Consider the following 19106-nt stretch of genomic DNA (forward strand, 5'->3'; position numbering starts at 1 on the left):
ACCAGAATCAAGATTTTTAACCGACTTCCAAAAAGGAGGAGGTTCTACGTTCGGCTGTAATAATTCCGTCAATTATGGACCGATTTTAAAAATTCTTTTTTTGTTTTGTAGGGTTTACTTCCAGGGTGGTCCCATTTTTTTACTTTTGCACTCTTTATGAAACAAATGACGCCATCGGGTGTGACTATAATGCGTGCTACAGACCTGCAGTTTTAACGGTATAGTTAAAACTTCTGTGTGGGCAAAACTTTACAGTCTTTTCTGATGAAATTACGATTGGATAATACTGCGCAGTTAAAACTGAAGGTCTGCAGCCCGCATTACATAGGCATTCGATTTGGTTGCTTTTCGAAAGCTTACGCCGGGCCTGTACGCTCCGATCCGCACATTCACAGACTAGCCACGGCAATCAAGTCACTTTTAGGACTGGGAACAGCGACTAAACGTTACACACATTCGGAAGCCAAACGGAGCAATTTAGTGAGGCTTTTGAAATTGTGGTACACAGACAGTGGGATGAAACTGAGATAAACCGTTGCTGAAACTAGCAACATCAATCTATACTAATATTATAAAGCTGAAGAGTTTGTTTGTTTGATTGAACGCGGTAATCTCAGGAACTACTGGTCCGATTTAAAAAATTCTTTCAGTATTAGATAGCCCATTTATCGAGGAAGGCCATAGGCTATATATTATCCCCGTATTCCTACTGGAACGGGAACCACGCGTGTGAAACCGCGCGGCGTCAGCTAGTACTACATAAACCAGAAAGCTAAAACTTGCAAAGCAATACGACAATCTAAAGCAGAAAGTTGTCAAAACGCGATGGTGTTGTGCAGTTGCGAAACCAGTGATCGTAACACAAATATCGCGTGTGTGGTTGCCCTTAGTTTACTTATGATTTAAGTAGGTACCTTGTACCTAGAGTTCTGCAGCTGTTTTCGTCACATATTTGGTGTAAAAATACTACATACACATGGACTAAAAGTGACTTGATTGTCGTGACTGGTGTATGAACTTATTCATACATTCAACTTATATGTTTATAATGATGACGTGACGAAGAGACCTGATAGCTCAGTGGATCCGGGGCATGCACTTTCAACTTTTCAGTTATATACATTTAAAAAAATAAATATCACGTGTCTCAGACGGTGAAGGAAAAACATTGCGAGGAAACCTGCATATCTGAGAATTTTCTTAATTCTCTGCGAGTGTGAAGTCTGCCAATATGCATTGGGCCATCGTGGTTGACTAAGGCCTAATCCCTCTCATTCTGAGAGGAGAGTCGTGCAACAGTAAGCCAAATATTATGGGTTGTTAATTGTAAATTTGTGCTATTTTGAAGACCATACAAAAAGGCTGATTCTAATTAATCTCGCAACTTGCATCACTCGATTTCACTTCGCATTCCAAATATTTCCTTTACCATATGTAAAAATAATAAAATGTCAAAGTTTTCAAACCTACAAAGCAAAGCATGTGCGTTAAGTGCGAAATGTGTTAGCAATAACTGTGAATGTAGTCGGGTTGAGAGATAACAATGTTCGTGCCAAAAACAATTCACACTCGGCCGCGCATTCCGATCGTTTGAGACCAATCCGACGAATAGACTAGCCCTCTGCCTAGGCCTTTATTCAGAACTAGACACAATCGCGGCTCTGGTTTCTTTCGAATGCCGATGGATTGCTACAAGCTAAACCTAATTAACTTACGACGACCTCAATTCAGTTAGTAAAACCTTGGTTTTCAACAGAGAGATCCTGGGTTTGATTACCTATTCAATTTAGGATATTATATTTTCTAAACTATCTCAGGTCTGGTATGGTGGTGGTGAGCTTTGGGCGTGTCAATCAATAGCTAGTTTATCGTTGAATAATTATGAAAACACAGATTATTTCCAATTAGTATTTTCAAAGATTATTATGACAGACCATATATGATAACCAACCACACGAATCTCCAAGTCACATAAACAGTTTGATTCATTTACTAAGCTTCGTTTTATCAAGACCCGTATCTACTATTAGTGCATTGCTCAGAAAAGTCGACAAGCGGTTACGAGTACAAAAGAAAAAAAATCTTTGTATTTATTTAAGTACTTAACTAAAAAAAAATGGTTTTTTCTGACGCTACATTTTAATAAGGCGTCCGCTATGTACACAATCCACAACAAATACACAAAAACGGGACAGCAACTAAATTAAGCAATAATTACAATTATTATCTTGTGGTTATTTATAAAAAAAAAACCTAATCTCGAAACCAGAGGAACCAGATGACATTAACGGGCGCTGGGAAACGATGGCCAACCGTTCACGAGAGCAAGCGTTGACTCATTAATCCAGTCTCGAAATTAATTTGCATATCCGTTCGCTACGAACGTCTCGGCTTAGTGGACCGAGATTGCGTTGGTCAGACTTACTTCATTTTATGTAGGCTGAAAGTCTGTTAACCCATGCTCCTACAATGGGTAAGTACAGTAGAGTTTTATGGAGTGTGGTCATATGACCATGGTGGTTTTGCAAGGAATCTTTGTTGAAGGTTTGTGGATTCATTTTCAAAAAGAAGAAGATATTTTTTGGGGATATCACGAGTAATCATGTCTCTAGTCATGGCAACCCTTTGTAGATTTAAACTGTTAATTTTCAACAACCTGTTAAATTTCTCTTCGAAAATATCTTTGTAGGTGTTTTTCGAAGGGTTGCTGAGAAGCTATGTGACTGGCAACTGGGGAGATGATTTCTTATAGGTATTGTCCCGAGGAAAATGTATCAAAATACGCTTTATACTTTGAATTTGTAACCATTTTACTTTTTTGTCTTCTCTGTATGTGTGTGTGTGTATGTATGTGTGTGTCAAATAAACATTTATTTCTTTCTTTCTTCCAGAATAATTGATATCTACTATTTTTCGAAAGTAATGGGTACCACATCCCAAAGCTACTTCTTCTAATAAGTCCTACATAATTGGTCGTTGTATTTACGATGGTACAATGGTAGGAGCATAGGCTGACATATTTACAGCCCTCATAAAATGAGGTAAGTCTAGCTGTCACTGGCTCTCGGTCCGCTACCAACGTCTCGACTTAGTAACAACTTCAACGCGGCCCATTCGGGCGGATGTCGTTACATTTAACGTCGAGATAAATAATCAACGAAAATTGGTAACGAATCCAAATTAACAACATTCGATGTTTCGGAAATCAATTTTTACGTAGCAATATCAATTTCCGTGAACTTCTTTTCATGTTCCATTTTTATTTTCACAACGGATGGTTGTTGATTGAGCAAAATATTTTAGAAGTGAAAATACTTTTTGGTAGGGAAAATCTTATGGATTCGCGTCACCGACAATGCTCATGACTAACTGAACAATGTCAGCCACTGACGATCTAGTAATCCATGCTAGCAGCGCAAATCGACTGCCGATAAAACTGATCGTGTGTTGGTCGCGATCGGCATGATGTCATGCACATTACGACTGACCGCGATAATGTAAAACGCTTTTATCAAGTTTTATCAATATAATATATTGAATTATACATACATACAAATAGGAAGTAGGAATTTTTTTTTTAAAATACCTCCCCGATGACAACTATTTCATTAAGCCCTACTTCTATGCCCATGACCGTCCTAATGGTTAACTATTACTTTTAAACTTAGCTCTCTATCTATTTGTTTCATATTTTTTCTTTTTCCTTTTGATAAAAATACGAAATGTTTTAACAAAATCTCGAAATATGTGTTCCACGCACAAATACTTACATTTAATGAACAAATTGTATGAATGTTATAAAATATAATATGTTACAAATGTAGACGCCGACGATAACTATTCTAATAAACTCAACGTCTATGCTCATGACGTGGTTAACTTTTACTTTTGCAAAGTTTGTTCTCTATCTCTTTGTTTCATATATTTTTTCTTTTTTTTTTGTCGGTAATGTACATTGTACAGTCGTTGCGAAAAGTTTGAAACATTTACTAAAACAATACGTGTTTTATGTACTATCAAATAAACAAATCATACGAATGTTATATCGATTTAATTTGTTAATGTCGACCTCGGCCATTATCAATAGCTCCTGATAATGTAATCGTTAGCTTGCTGACCTGCATTCCGACCATATTGTAGATCTATACCTTTGCCATTGAGTTCTTTGTGCTGAAATGGACCGTTAATGATGAAGAAGAATAATTCCTTAATTTATTTATAAACATGTATATTACCCATTATGCAACGCAATATCAATTTTTTTTGTGCTTGTTGGAATCTTTAAATCTACACAAAACTGGTGAAACAAGTTTTTATAATATTTGTCTTATAAGTCTGTAGGAGTTGGTATTACAACAGTCGAAATGGAGTGTATCGACATCGAACCTATGACCTCTCAGTTTGAAGACTAGTTGAGTTCAGTCTCAATCAGATGTTTTAAGGGACAGGTAAATTAGTAACGTTTACCGCGTTTTTTACGCGTGGAATTCAATTTTTCATAAATTCCGCGGGCACTGTAAACTTTACCGTGAGAAGTAGCTTTTATGTTGCTCTATAACCTCCTCTATCTTCCGATTATAATGGGACTTTATCTCATTAAAATCGGTTCAATCGTTCGTATCGCATAAATATAACTGGGGGCCTTCGTATGTTGGCGCTTCTCATAGGAAGAATTGCCCATAATTACCACGCTGGGCAGGCGGATTGGTCATCGCAGTGCCAAACTTATTGCACAATGAAACCGATTGCGGCTGGATGAGGAAGGCCGAGGATCGTGTGTGGTTCCGCGCTTTCGGAAAGGCTTTTGTCCAGCTGTGGACGGATACAGATTGTTGATGAAAATATTACTATAAGCACTTGCTCTTTTCTCTGCGTGTGTGAAGTCTGCCTATCCACATTGGGCCAGCCTAACCCCTCTCATTCTGAGAAAAGACTCGAGCTCAGCAGAGAGCCGAATATGGGTTGATAACTTGAGAAAACACATTTAGTTTTAAATATCAGACACAGAAACTTAAATTTTATTTGTATGTGCCTATTGATGTACCTACTACATAAAAACGTTTTTAATGTTTCTTGAAACTTATAATAAAGTTATAAGCCGTCTCGAAATCTTACGTGGCAAGTTTTTACCTACCCTCTCTTATTGCTATTATTTCATTTCTACGAATTCCGAAAAACCGTCTGTATGCTCATAATCGTACTCGATAACTTTTGCTTTAGCGAACTTTTCCCCCTTGTTTTATTTTTCTTTATTCCCTTTCGATTTAGTTTCAGCATTTTCTTGTTGTTTGGTCAGAGGATGCCTTTGTTGGTTTCTTGTGCGAAATGTAAGAAATATTTATTACCCATTTTTATTAGAGAACAAAGAGACGTTGTTCGACCTTTTAATATTTGCTAAGATTTTTTAGACAATTGTAATTTACTTTTAAGATTATTAGATTAATCTTTAGTTATGTAACAATTCCTCAAATACAAGGTGATTTTCCATAACTAATCCGCTTTTAATATAAGGTAAAGAAGTTTAAGCTTTTACTCTTTTTATCTTTTACTGAGCTTCATCCAGCGAACTTTATTAGTTTCTTTGAGAAAACACTTAGTAGTAGGGAGTAACGAGTAGTATTTAGTTTGTTCATTTTATTGGGTCTGTCTCCTTTGAACTTTAGCGACCTCTTTGTCGTAGTTTATAGTATTATTTGCATTACGCGTTGGTTTATAACTAGAAGATTTAAAGATTAATTTCTGTCTACATGACGTTATTACCCCATGGTATTAAAGTCATTTATAATTACAAGATTGGCTAAATTCTAGCCTTGTAATAGACTTGCAGTGGGCAGTGGTTTACTTTCCTACTAAAGACGGCTAGCGGTACCTACGTATTCTTAGATTAAAAATAGTAAAATGACATTTCAGTGACAGTTGCACTTGTCACTTTTACTGATTGGAATTAATAATCTCACAATAGCTCACTAATTTAGCCATAGATATAGGTACGGCGTAATTACGCGTAGATCGGCTAAATAGACTGTAATTTAAAAACAGTATAATTTTTTTCAAGTCAGACTTGCACTTCGATCTTAAACATCATCACTTGGCAGCCAAGCATTAGTTGGCCAAGAAAAAATATTGTTGTAAGTATTTGTTTAATTATTATTTATTACTTAGCCATGTTTTTTTCGCATTATTTATGTATTTATTTATAAATATATTACGTTTTTTTGAAGTATACATATAATACTAATCGGATCATTCGGAATTCATCTTTACCCTTGTAACCTTTCGAGCTTTATACTCGAAACTACATCTTAAGGTATGTTAAACTACCAAAGTACTCGGCATCTAAAAATACGAAGCGAAGCAAAATAATTCAGTACACGTGAGCTTTAATAACACGCGCATTTCATCGAATGTAATTTGATATCTGCTCGCATTGCACCGTGCATTGTAGTTGTAGCTGTTTGTGAATGTGAATGCCGTGGAATAAACCTATAACTTTGCAAAAGTTATTAGGTTTTATATAACAGACAAAGTTTCGGTACTATTGTGAAAGTTCGTTTTATTTTTCCGACATGAACCAGGTAGCGGTGGTCACGCTTCTTTGTTCCATACTCTGTCGTATACTATCGTATAATAACATTCGCTGCCCGCGATTATTTTATCGAAAAGCCCGTCTGCGTTGAAGAAGCCGTCAATCAGGGAATGCGGTTTTAATCTACCGTTGTGAGCCATTTAAAAAAATCTTTATATTCCTCTATCGCGCGGAGCATGATACTGTGCTCGCCTATTGCCCTTAGTTTACTTTATATTTTTTTTACATTTCACGTAACGGATACGATGGGCGACCGGTCGTCCATTTAGGAGTCAAAAGGTTACGACCAGTAAGCTATAATCTTTGTTTTTAAAACTAGTCGAGTATTCTACGTAACAAACATGTAATTTAAAATCTACCCGCATTTTTTAGCAATTATTTATTTATTTTGATTTTTTGTATGTAGGATTTAAGTCTAATTAGTATGTACACACGTTAATAATTAGTGAAATAATTGTATTTCTCATATAAGCGAATTTAATGTAACTCTTTTGGAAAAAATAAAGATCTCAAACGTTTGTACCTTTTCATTACACAAAATCATTGAATTATGTCTACTTAATAGTACAACATGTTATAAGTGCGATAAGCTGAAAATTACAGCCAAAACGATATTGCTAGCCCGAGCCGTTGGCGAGGAATACAAGTAAGCAGAGGCTGTATTATTATCAATGCGCGTGTATGTCTTACGACGTTTTATAACATATTTCCGAGGAAACACATTTTCTGAAAATTAATTAGCACCTTTGTTTTCCATATGATAAAATATTGATACGCTTTTAAATAAAATTAAGTATATCGGTTGATTTTTCGGATTAGATTAGACTTTTTCCATTGCCTTTGGGACTTATGGCGGTGCATCACTACTTGACAGCGAACAACAGTACCTACAGCAAAAAGAATAAGCGCGCGGAAAATTTTAACTTTTTTTAAGCGAAGCCGCTATTTTTAGGCAAAGGCACAAAAAACAGCCAGTATTACTAATAAAGTAAATTAATATTTTTGTGTTTTTGATACGGATTATATGTAATTTAATGTCAGAATTAATTTAATTAAAAAAATATTTATTATATTTTATCTCTCAAGGCAATTTTTTTTTATATAAAATGTTGACCGCTCCTGTGACATAAAAACTCTTTGCTAAGATTTAAAAGAGTATCGTTCGGTTCTATAGGTAGAGGTCGTTTTTAGAGATAATTCATAATAATTATTTGTAGAATACACATTTTTATTAATAATGTGTTATTTAACGAGTGTACCTTAATGAAAAAAAAAAAGAATTTTTAAAAAAAACTTCATACATCTGGCAATTCAATATAGGTATAACATTCATAATTATAATTTGTAAAATACACATTTTTGATAATAATGTTGTTATTAAAACATTTCGTAACGACTGCACCGCGGTAAAAAAAAAGAAAAAAAATATATGAAACACAGAGATACAGAGAGCAAAGTTTGCGAAAGTAAAAGTTAACCATTAGGACGGTCATGAGCATAGACGTGGGGTTTATTGAAATAGTTATCGTCGGGGAGGTAATTTTTAAAAATTGCCTACATTTGGCAGCAGTTTAATGATGGCGATAACAGTAAAGTTCATAGCCGACGCTCCGGCCGAGTTTCGAGGATTACCCCTACTATCCATACGGGCGGGGGGTGCAATTTCGTTAACGTTACAGATTTCCATATAAAATAACACGCCGCGAGCCGTTATCGGCTTGAGTAACGCGCATTATGTTCAAGGATGAAAATTTAGTGTGCACTATTAAAACGCGTATAAAACTTTTATACCTCCATGTTAATGTTAATTAAATGAAGCATGGATTATATTTAAAAGGGGGAATTCGTTTTATTAACTGGCTTCAATTAAGGATGTCACACTACTGCATATGTATAAATTATAAAAAGCGTATTAGAGAAAAAAAAATTAACCGATTTCAAAGATTTTTATTTCAATGGGATGCCAAAAATAAAATTTCACTAACAACAAGGTTGCCATGGTCACATCGCTGTAACTTTACAGAACGCAGAGGCTGATTGCATTTGAACAACAAGGATTTTCGTTATTTAAATATACTTTTTATTCAGGAAATTTTCCTTGAAAAATGTTGAAAAAAATGGAAATATTATATAAAAATATATACTTATTCAGCAAATAAGACATATTTTTTTACATTATATTGTTTAGGTACAGCAAGTTTTACGCTAAATTCGGAAAATACACCAACATAATAAAGCCTCAATAGCTCAGTGGTATTCGATCCCAACCCGCGGGACTATTGTCATACCCACTTCTAACACAGTCTTATCAGACTAGATAGAGAGGAACGGGAGTATTAGTCTTATTTACTTGAAAAATGTCCAGTAAGGCAAAAATAAAAATGTTTAGAATATACTTTCACCTAAAAACATATATAAAAAAAGATTAAGCCCTTTTTATAAGCAAAAAACACACTAGAAAGACGTGATAAAATAATAAACAACGGTACACGGCCAATGGTTGATTCAATTCCTAAATTCTCGGAAAGTGGCAGTATTATTGGCTCTTTACAGTGTAAGCGGTCGTTCACTCGGCTTTAGAGAAACTGTCGCAGAGGCGTCGGTGGGGTCTCGTCCGAAATCGACTTCGTCAACTCGGCGGAAATTTTCGCTAACAAACACTGATATGGTTGACAAAAAATACAAGATATACATAGACAAACCAAGTCTGTACCAGTGGCGTGCACTTCATAGAAGCAACAATGCACTGACTACCCTAAGGACTCATTACGGAGATTTTTTTGTATTCTTTACAAGTTAGCCCTTGACAACAATCTCACCCGATGGTAAGTGATGATGCAATCTAAGATGGAAGCGGGCTAACTAATTAGTAGGAAGATGAATCTCCACACCCCTTTCGGTTTCTACGTACAGGTACGCTAAATGATTTTTACAAGATATTTTATATAAGATTTTTTTATATTGCCAACACAAGTTTAAAAAAGCGTATTCGCCACTATCAATAAGTTACATTATGGCGCTTTACTTTTTTTTGTAAACTGACAAGCGATGCCATGATATAGTGGAATACCTCCACCTTCACCAACCTTTCAGCCTTTCAGAGTCGCCTTTATCAGAGCAACTCATTGCGGGGTATGCAAGAAACACGTGCTACTGCCTACTGCTAATGCCTGTCAACAAGTAGCAATGAACGCATGGCAGAAATAGGCATGGTAGTAGAACTTCCCCAGGCGAGCTTTTTCACAAAGAGCATTATTATTAAATTCTTTTTCGTGGCTTTCATGCTAGCCACTCTCACTATCCAATCAGTTCACTTCGACTTGATGTCCGATAAAACTGATCGTGTGTTAGTCGCGATCGGCATGATGTCATGCACATCCAATCCTACACATTGGATGGTGAGTGCGTAATCGTAGATACATTTGTGGCGAGTTTAGTTAACAAACGGCATATAAATGGAAAATAAAATAACAAAAAATGGATGACATTTTATTTAGAAATACTATGTATGCAACTTCGGCAGATTTAACAATTCAAATTATTTAATTTGACAGTACATCTACGATGTCCACATTGCATCCTAATTTTGTCTCGTTTCGTATTTTATTTTCAAGAATAATACATGCCAAAAGCAAGCGATCATTTTAAAAGATACGCACTTGACTTCGTTAAGAACGCAGCACGTTCATTAGCCAGGATGTATACATATAAACATTCAAAATAATAATGTCTATCGCAATGTAAGATCAAGAGAGTTCTAAATTGCGGTGGCATGCAAAAATTCGTTATAATAACACTGTGGACTTTAAATCCTCAACAAGAAAACCTATTAAATTTTGGCTGTAACATAATTATTATTTAAGAAACTGTGTATCTTTAGTTTTTTGTATATCAATCTTAGCAAAAGAAGTCCGAGTAGATCGTTCCGATAAACATCTAAATAATATTACGATTTCATATAGACGGCGGCGTATCCTAAGGATTGACCTTTGTGAATTGGACTTGGATTTTCACGTTACTGTATAAAAAGAGATTTATAAAATCAGTCTACTACGTATATTGGAACACTTTGCTTATATCAAAATTCTTTAATAAAACGTCACTGTGTTTGTGATTGTGTATTGTCTATGATTGAACGCAACATGTAATTTTCACTCTCTTTCGCTTCACAGACACACACACACACACAAAGCACTGTGTAAATATTATGAAGTGCAAGATAAATTTAGAGATACATATTGGTAAACTGAAACTATGAAGTAGTTTTAAATCGAAAGGTAAATGAGGCCAAATTTTCTTGCATTTTTACTTTATGTTATCTGTAACTTTTGTTATGTGTATAGCCCTGATCAGAAAAATAAAAAACCTCACTATCTTGGAAAAAGAAGGAAATAATTTCTTGCGCAAGCATATTAAGCTTCTCGGCAGAATCCATTGGTAGAGTCACTCAGAATCACTCACTTGACTTCACTATTGAAAAAGTGCGCGTATAAAATACTACCTAACCAAAAACAGAATAACCTGAATGAATTTAAATTTAAGCACATGTGGCTAATAATCAAGTTTTTCTTTTTATTTCTGGTCAGGCATAGGTAACTAAAATACTTAGTAAAATTCAGGATTTATAAATACCACTTATTTCAGTTTGAAAACACGAATACACAGTGCGTATTGTAACAATGAGTCGCAACTTATCACGGCTGATAAAAAGATTACTTCGCCTTATCAACAAACATTGTCTTTAAATGACGTTTATGCTTTCGCGGTCCGTGTTTTTTGCATTTTATAATGATACATTTACCCAAGAATATTGAAATTATTCTTGTAAGAACCTATCAATTTGGACAAATTATGAATTAATTTAATATCTTATTTAGGGCAAATTATGATCTACTCGTAATCTTATATATTTTTTAATAAAAAAAGCGTACTGTTCTTTCTGGAGCCGTTCTAAACAAATTGTTTCATCGTGAATAATAAAAACAAAAGATAGTAGTTGTGTGAATAAGAATTTGTTGGTCGCCTACGATAAGAAATCATAAAAATATACATACGGTCGAATTGAAACCTCCTTTTTTGAAGCCGATTGCAAAACACAGAAACTAACACACTTTTTCGAGTCTGCTTGTACTTTGATTTTATTTTAAACTGCAATTTAGTTTGTAGTAGTGTTCTTATGTAAGGCCTCCTACATGTAAGGCCTGGCCCTATGGGCAATTAAAAAAAGACTGTTAATGGTGAAGATGAGCTATTATACCGGTATGCTTATATCTGCCGTAAAGCAGCGTCACTGTTCTCCGATTTGAATTTATAAGATAATGATAATAGTAGGATAAAGATAAAGTTATAAGTGTTACTTATTTATGGGGGTCGGTTTCGTAGACTATGTTTCATAGTAACTTTTTTTTTGATAAACACGATGCCGAAGACCAGCGTCGGCGGCTGGGATAGCCCTGTAGCGCTATTCTGTAACTCTCTATTTGTAGTAACCGAGAGATGGAGGCATAGATAAAAACATCCGTCACACAATAGCGTTACTGGACGTGTTGATATTGATGGCGGGTGTTACCTGGTGCGGCGGCAGCGCGTGCGGCGGGTGCTGCGAGTCCTGCGTGGGCGAGATGCCGCCGGGCGCGCTCGGCGCCGAGCCGGGGCTGGGCGCGCCCGGCGGGTGCGTCGGCGGCTGGGGCGAGCCGCCGCGCTCGTAGCCCTGCAATACGACACTACCGTTATTTGTATGAAGCAGGTATTTAAGTGTGTGTGCGTACACACTTGATGAATGATGATTTGATGGTGATGATGACGAAACTATGATTGTAATAATATGTTACCTACCTAATGGTAAAACTAGAATCACAGACAAAAAATATACTATTATAAAGAGAAAAGGCGTAAGTAAACGTAATAATGAAAATAATTTAAAACTGGACTCCAGTTGCGGTTCGTTCACTGTGCGGTCCGGTTATTTTTTGATTATTTCGAACTAGCCCGCGACTCCTATGAATCGGCTGTATGGTGCTAAAGACTTCTTTAGTAAAATTCACAAAAAAATCTGTCGAGTAGGCTCTGCCTCTTATGCACATAGTTCACACGATGGACATCGGGGTTCTGGAATGGCGATCACGCACCGGAAAGGCCTCCAATGGACCTCGAGCGGGTTAAAGAGGTTTACAGAGGTTTTAAGGCGCTGGATGGAAGCGCCCTTTATTTACAAGAGGCATGTGTCCAGCAATAGACATCCGTCGGCTACTGGCGATTCCGTTTTCCGGTTCCGGAGATCGGAGTAATTTCAAGAATCGTTCTATTCACCCGCCGCATTCTTGTGAAATCGTCATCAACCCATATTCGTCTCACTGCTGAGCTCGAGTCTCCTCTCAGAATGAGAGGGGTTAGACCAATAGTCAACCACGCTGGTCCAATGCAGATTGGCAGACTTCACACACGCAGAGAATTACGATAATTCTCTGGTATGCAGGTTTCCTCACGATGTTTTTCTTCACCGATTGAGACACGTGATATTTAATTTCTTAAAATTCTTGTGAAAACGGGATACGAATTATCAAAATCGGATCCAGTTATTATAAAGATAAGAACACTTTTTATTGTCGACAATACAGAGTATCTCGCAAGTATAAACAATTCGCAAATACAAAGCGTGGAGTATTGCGAGGCTCAATAAACCTTGACCGCGAACACATAATGTTACAGAGTTTATTTCCGAACGGTGTCACGCAGCATCTCGCCTCTCGGCTAAACGTGGGATGTAAACAGCTTGATTGATATTCAGCGCACGGATTTGATAAATACACGTACATTTGTAACGTTAGGAGGGTGCTTGTTTTTGTGTTTTTTACCATAGCCTATTTATTATAGGTAGGTAGATTTGTTGACAGAACAACAACGTCGTCCGCGTGGAATTTTTTTTTTTTTTTTTTTTTTTTTTTTTTTAATTCTTTACAAGTTAGCCCTTGACTACAATCTCACCTGATGGAATATAGTTTTTCACAAATTCCTCGGGAACCATGGGTTTTTCCGGGATAAAAAGTAGCCTATGTGTTAATCCAGTCTATAATATATCTTAATACAAAATTTCAGCTAATTCGGTTCAGTAGTCGAGGCGTGAAAGAGTAACAAACATTCATATCATCAAAATCATCAGTTTTCGCAAATCTCGGGAAAGCATGGATTTTTTCGGGATAAAAAGTAGCCTATGTGTCAATCCAGAGTAAAAACTATTTCCATTTCAAATTTCAGCCAAATTTGTAGTAGCGGCTTTAAAGAATAACAAACATCCAAACATCCATACAAACTTTCGCGTTTATAATATTATAGTAGGAAGTAAGAAGAAGGATTTGTTACGTAGATTTGTTGACAGAACAACAACTATTTATTATGTACGATGCAAACTTTATGATGTTTCGGAACATCGTCCTTTCTGTTCCGCTACGCAATACTAGATTTTTAGATGTCAGCGGTAGCGTACGGGGGGGAGGGGGCGACATCCGATTATACTCATCATCATCATCATCATCAACAGCCGATGAACGTCCACAGCAGGACTCTCTTCCCTCCCTCTTGCATAGACTTCCAAATAAAACGGTCTCGAGCCGCCACCATCCCAGCGGCTTGATGTCTCCCGTCCACCTAGTGGGGGGTCGACAACACGGCGCTTTGCGGTGCGTGGTCGCCATTCTTACAACTTGGGACCGCAATTTGCATCGGCTCTTCGAACTATATTCCCGATGCCGATTATATATATTATATTATAAAGTAACTGCCTCATTGATTTAGTAGTTGATCTAGGTGACTGAATCATTGTGGTCCAGAGTCGACTTATGAGCTTTATTTTACTTTTGAGAAATTCTCAGTATCCTAGTGTTGGAATGTCGGTGGTGGACGCGGAAACCGGAGAGTACGTCCCGCTCATTATGATTAACATATGTCAGTGATAATTACACAGTCAATCATTATTATCCTAACCCCGCTCCTCGCATTGAACCAGCGTAGTGTTCTAAACGTAGAAAAAAATATATTGATAACTAGCTGTTCCCGTTCCCGTGGAAATATGGAGATAATATATAGCCTATAGTCATCCTCGATAAATGGGCTATCTAACACTAAAAGAATTTTTCAAATCGGATCAGTAGTTCCTGGGATTAGCGCGTTCAATCAATCAACCAAACAAACAAACTCTACAGCTTTATAATATTAGTATAGATTTGATACTTGATAATGATAACAATGATAATGAACATTGCCTTACAACTAAACGCAGAAATTGTATTAGATATGACCAATAAATGCACCAAAAACTTAACGAATACCTTCACACCCAAAAAAAACTCTACTGAGAACTACCAATGTTACATTAACCTACACTTTCAATAGGTGAAACTGCATCAAAATAAAAAAAAAATACAACATTTTCGATATTTTTAATTGCACCTTTTCATCTCTGCAACGCACGCGGTTCGAAACAATCGGGGCGCGCACGTGGCGTGAGGCCTTGACCGTGCATCCATTATGCCGAGTCGTTTACTTGCGAATAAGTGCATTACAACATCTATGCATCTAGCTAGCGTTACATAAATAGCGACGCCAGCGAGCCCCATTGACTACGGAACGATTGCGGGCGCATTGTTTTGCATCTCGCGAACGAGCCGAGATGCACTCCGACAAACACATACGTTTACGTATAGTACACTACGTATAGGAGGTATACTTACATACTACGTATGTGTACGTTGCATGTTCGCAACTTGAAACTTTTTACTCGTATATCACGTGTTCGCAAACACTTTCGACAAACAAGAAATCAGTTCAGTAGCATTGGTGTTTTGTAAATGGTAGTGTTCAGTGGTGTCCCTTTAGTACAAATCATTGTGTAGTAAAGAAAAGTACAGTAGGTATACAGTGGCGCCGTATATACTGATGTTTGATGATGAATTTGGGCAACAGCGACCAATCTTGCCGAGCCAGGCGAGCCGTGATAGCCCAGTGGATATGACCTCTGCCTCCGATTCCGGAGCGCGTCGGTTCGAATCCGATTCGGGGCTTGCACCTCCAACTTTTCCGTTGTGTGCTTTTTAAGAAATTAAATGTCACGTGTCTTAAACATCGAGAGGATACCTGTATACCAGATTTTTTTTTAATTTTCTGCGTGTGTGAAGTCTGCCAATCCGCTTTGGGCCAGCGTGGTGGACAATGGCCTGACCCCTCTCATTCTGAGAGGAGACTCGAGCTCAGCAGTGAGCCGAATATGGGTTGATAAAAATGATGATGATGACCAATCTTATCCGCTAGAGATATTATACTTAATACACAAGTATTTATGCAGACACAGGTGCACTCTCATTACCCTCAATCTCATACTCCTAGATGGCACTTCGACACGATCAATGACAATTCAGCGTCAGAGGTAGGCTTCCAAAGCACGGGATAACGAAGGAAGGAAAATTGGCTGTCAAACTGACAGTTTTAAACTTAAATATTACAAAGATTAATACAGGCTGTTTGACCACAAATATCATAAGAGCCTAAAATATAGCAAAATAAAATGAAAAAAAGAGTGACAAAAATTTAACAATGTTGCAACAACGACCAACCAAACTATACCCAAAATCAAAAAAGGATGCAGCAAATTCATTTAATTAGAATTAATAAATAGCTCAAGAGTTCAATACAAGTTCGCGGCAACAAACTAAGCGGGAATCCAGATCTCTTACCTACCTTGATTGGCAGCCAATTTAGAAAATCAAGGTGCCAGATGAACCAACGAGAAATCAGTTCCCTGGAGAATATAACATATAAATCGTTCATTTTATTCAGTTCGGTTACGTCAGAGGTCGCCAACCTAAATTACATATTGAAAACGCCAGTAGAGACGGCGAGCGAGAGCATGTGTTTGTGTTGATTTTAATTACATACCGTGAAGACGCGTATTGAAGGCAGTTGACGGTTCATTCATTACAAATTTATATCAGTTTTGTGGCAACAAAATAAAATAGAATCGGGAACTCCAACTATATTGAATAAGAGCCAATTTAGAAAATCAAGTCTATAAATGAACTAACAAGAAATCAGTCTCCTGGGATTATAAAAAAGTCAAAGAGTCGTTAATTACATCCCCTGGTTAAATATATTATGTAAGTCAAAGTTCATTTCATTCCGTTCAGTTAAGCCAGAGGTCGCCAACATAAATTACATATTGAAAACGCCAGTAGAGACGGCGAGCGAGAACATACATGTGTTTGTGTTGATTTTAATTACATACCGCGAAGACGCGTATTGAAGTCGGTTGACGGTTCATTCATTACAAATTTATAACAGCGGCTGGCGTCCTCGACACAGTTCGCGGCAGACTCATTGCATTAATCGCGCTGCTTTCACTCGTTTACTTTCTGCGTCACGTTTCCAAGGATGTAAACACTAGCTAGCTAGGCTAGTTAGATTCGAACGCGGTTTTGTATGATAAGAGATCGTTCGCAACGGCTTACTTAACCGGTGATTGTGTTTGTTCAGTCATTGATACTTGAATAACTTTGTAATGACCAATTTCTGAATGAATGTAAACTTATCTTTTTATCGCATATTTTTTGTCGCTTGCGTGACGGGATTTTTTCTTTAAAATAGTACTCTATTCTGAATGATGATTTCTTTATTAAATCTTCATTTCTGTACCTTAATTTATATCATCTTTGATGATGAAATGCTGAATAGTAAAAGCGTGAAAGCAAACAAAGTGATTTTCGCATTTCATTCACCTATATGTTAAATAAACCCTAAAAGGTCTAAGTTACGTTACGTTATACGTTGCATTACCGTTGTGTGTACTATTAGTTTCCTGGCTTTCATTACCTACGCTAAGTTAGCGAGTAAAGAAGAATACTTTTTAATCATACCAAGTTAATCTTTGACTGCAATCTCACCTGATGGTAAGCGATGGTGCAATCAATGATGGAAGCGGGCTAACTTGCTAGGAGGAGGACGACATCTACATTACGGTTTCTATTTCTAACGTACCGTAACGTTAAATAGTAAAAATCATTAGTCATAAACAACACAACAATATTATATCATCACCATCACATCAACCGATGGACATCCACTGCAGGACATAGGCCTTTTGTAGGCCAAACATTACAATACTGAGCTGCATCCAACAACGATATTTACTCGAACGTCATCAAAAACATACTCACAGACAATGAACTATGTACATATAATACAACCAAGGAAGGAGGATAATTATAAACAAGGAAGCTACGAGTATAACACAAAATAGACACATACACCTTATTAATATAACACAATAATTATAATATGAACGAGTTACCTCGCAGATAACGTCAAGCCGATATCAGTCGAGCCAATGTCAAGGTCGAGATGAGTCATTCACTTTTTATGTTTCCCTTACACTCGTACCAACTACAATAATATAATTGATTGTGAAACGTTACAAGTTCAAGACCTTTTGTTACGTCATCGCGAACACTAATAATAGCTGAACCATTATTGAGTAATAACTAGGGTTGGCAGTCAGGTTGTACCTATCTAAAGTTGTATGCAATAAACATTTTAATGTAATATACTTAGCGTTGTCAACGGACTGTTTGATTAATTTTGTTTTTTTTTATATCCATACTAAAACAAATCACTAATAATAATATAAATGCGAAAATAAGTCTGTCCGACGTTCTGTCTGTTACAGTTTCACTGCTTAACTAAATCTGTTCGGATGGAATTTGGTATAAAGATGAAGAGTATGAAATGAGGTTGAGGTTTTTGGAATAAAATGTATGTTATCATTCTGTTGCCCCGTACATAGTAATAGTTTGATTTTAATCAAGTTAGAATAAGGTTCATGTGTATAAATAGCTCCGACACCTTACACACTCGGATTACTTACGAATATGTTATCACTAATATCATCGCGGTCGAATCGCTAGTACAGAATTAATGTGTATTTTTTAAAGTCACTAAAAAATCTAAAGTTTTGAATTGAAGCTCATTAGAAAGTACAAAAATGGCACGACGTTCGATACGAAATACCGAGCTTTAATCAGATTAGTGCGATAGACGGTAACACTATACCTAGTACGAGATTACTCGCACCCCTCAACCGTTTTCGAGGATCGTTATGTTAAGAAATGGGCCTAAATACACTTGTCTTACTGCTAAGTTATGTAGATTGCTTGTTGTTTCTTTGGTAGGATCCTACCAAATTTGACTGAACAGAAAGAAAAACAAGAGCAGAGAAGGTGATTGTTGATCTGTCTAATGGAACTCCTTAAGCCCACACCCGGGTCACAATTTCACAAGTAGCGAGCTCTGGTCCGTCAGACCGGGTCAAGTCTTTTCTCTCTGCTACAATCGACCCAGCACCTTCACGGTAAATCAATGCAATGCTAAGATATTCGCCTCTTTGCCACGCAATGAGTAGGTCCAAGTAGTACCGCACGGTTAAAAGAAGCCTTTACAGACGACATTTCTAGCCACCAAATTTCAGTCATTATTCTAT

At 36.8% G+C, this 19106-nt stretch overlaps 1 protein-coding gene across 8 annotated transcripts in view; it reads right to left on the reverse strand.

Annotated features, from left to right (window-relative positions):
• Window positions 1–19106, reverse strand: part of LOC112046638 (trithorax group protein osa) — a 176930-nt gene that overhangs the window by 122866 nt on the left and 34958 nt on the right. For all 8 annotated transcript variants that reach the window (XM_052888487.1, XM_052888486.1, XM_052888485.1 and 5 more), the window contains exon 3: window positions 12156–12296. In XM_052888487.1, the coding sequence (XP_052744447.1) occupies window positions 12156–12296 (141 nt within the window). The remainder of the gene's footprint in view (window positions 1–12155; window positions 12297–19106) is intronic.

The sequence above is a fragment of the Bicyclus anynana genome, chromosome 22 (genome assembly GCF_947172395.1).
Source record: "Bicyclus anynana chromosome 22, ilBicAnyn1.1, whole genome shotgun sequence".
NCBI classification, from domain to species: Eukaryota; Metazoa; Arthropoda; class Insecta; order Lepidoptera; family Nymphalidae; genus Bicyclus; species Bicyclus anynana.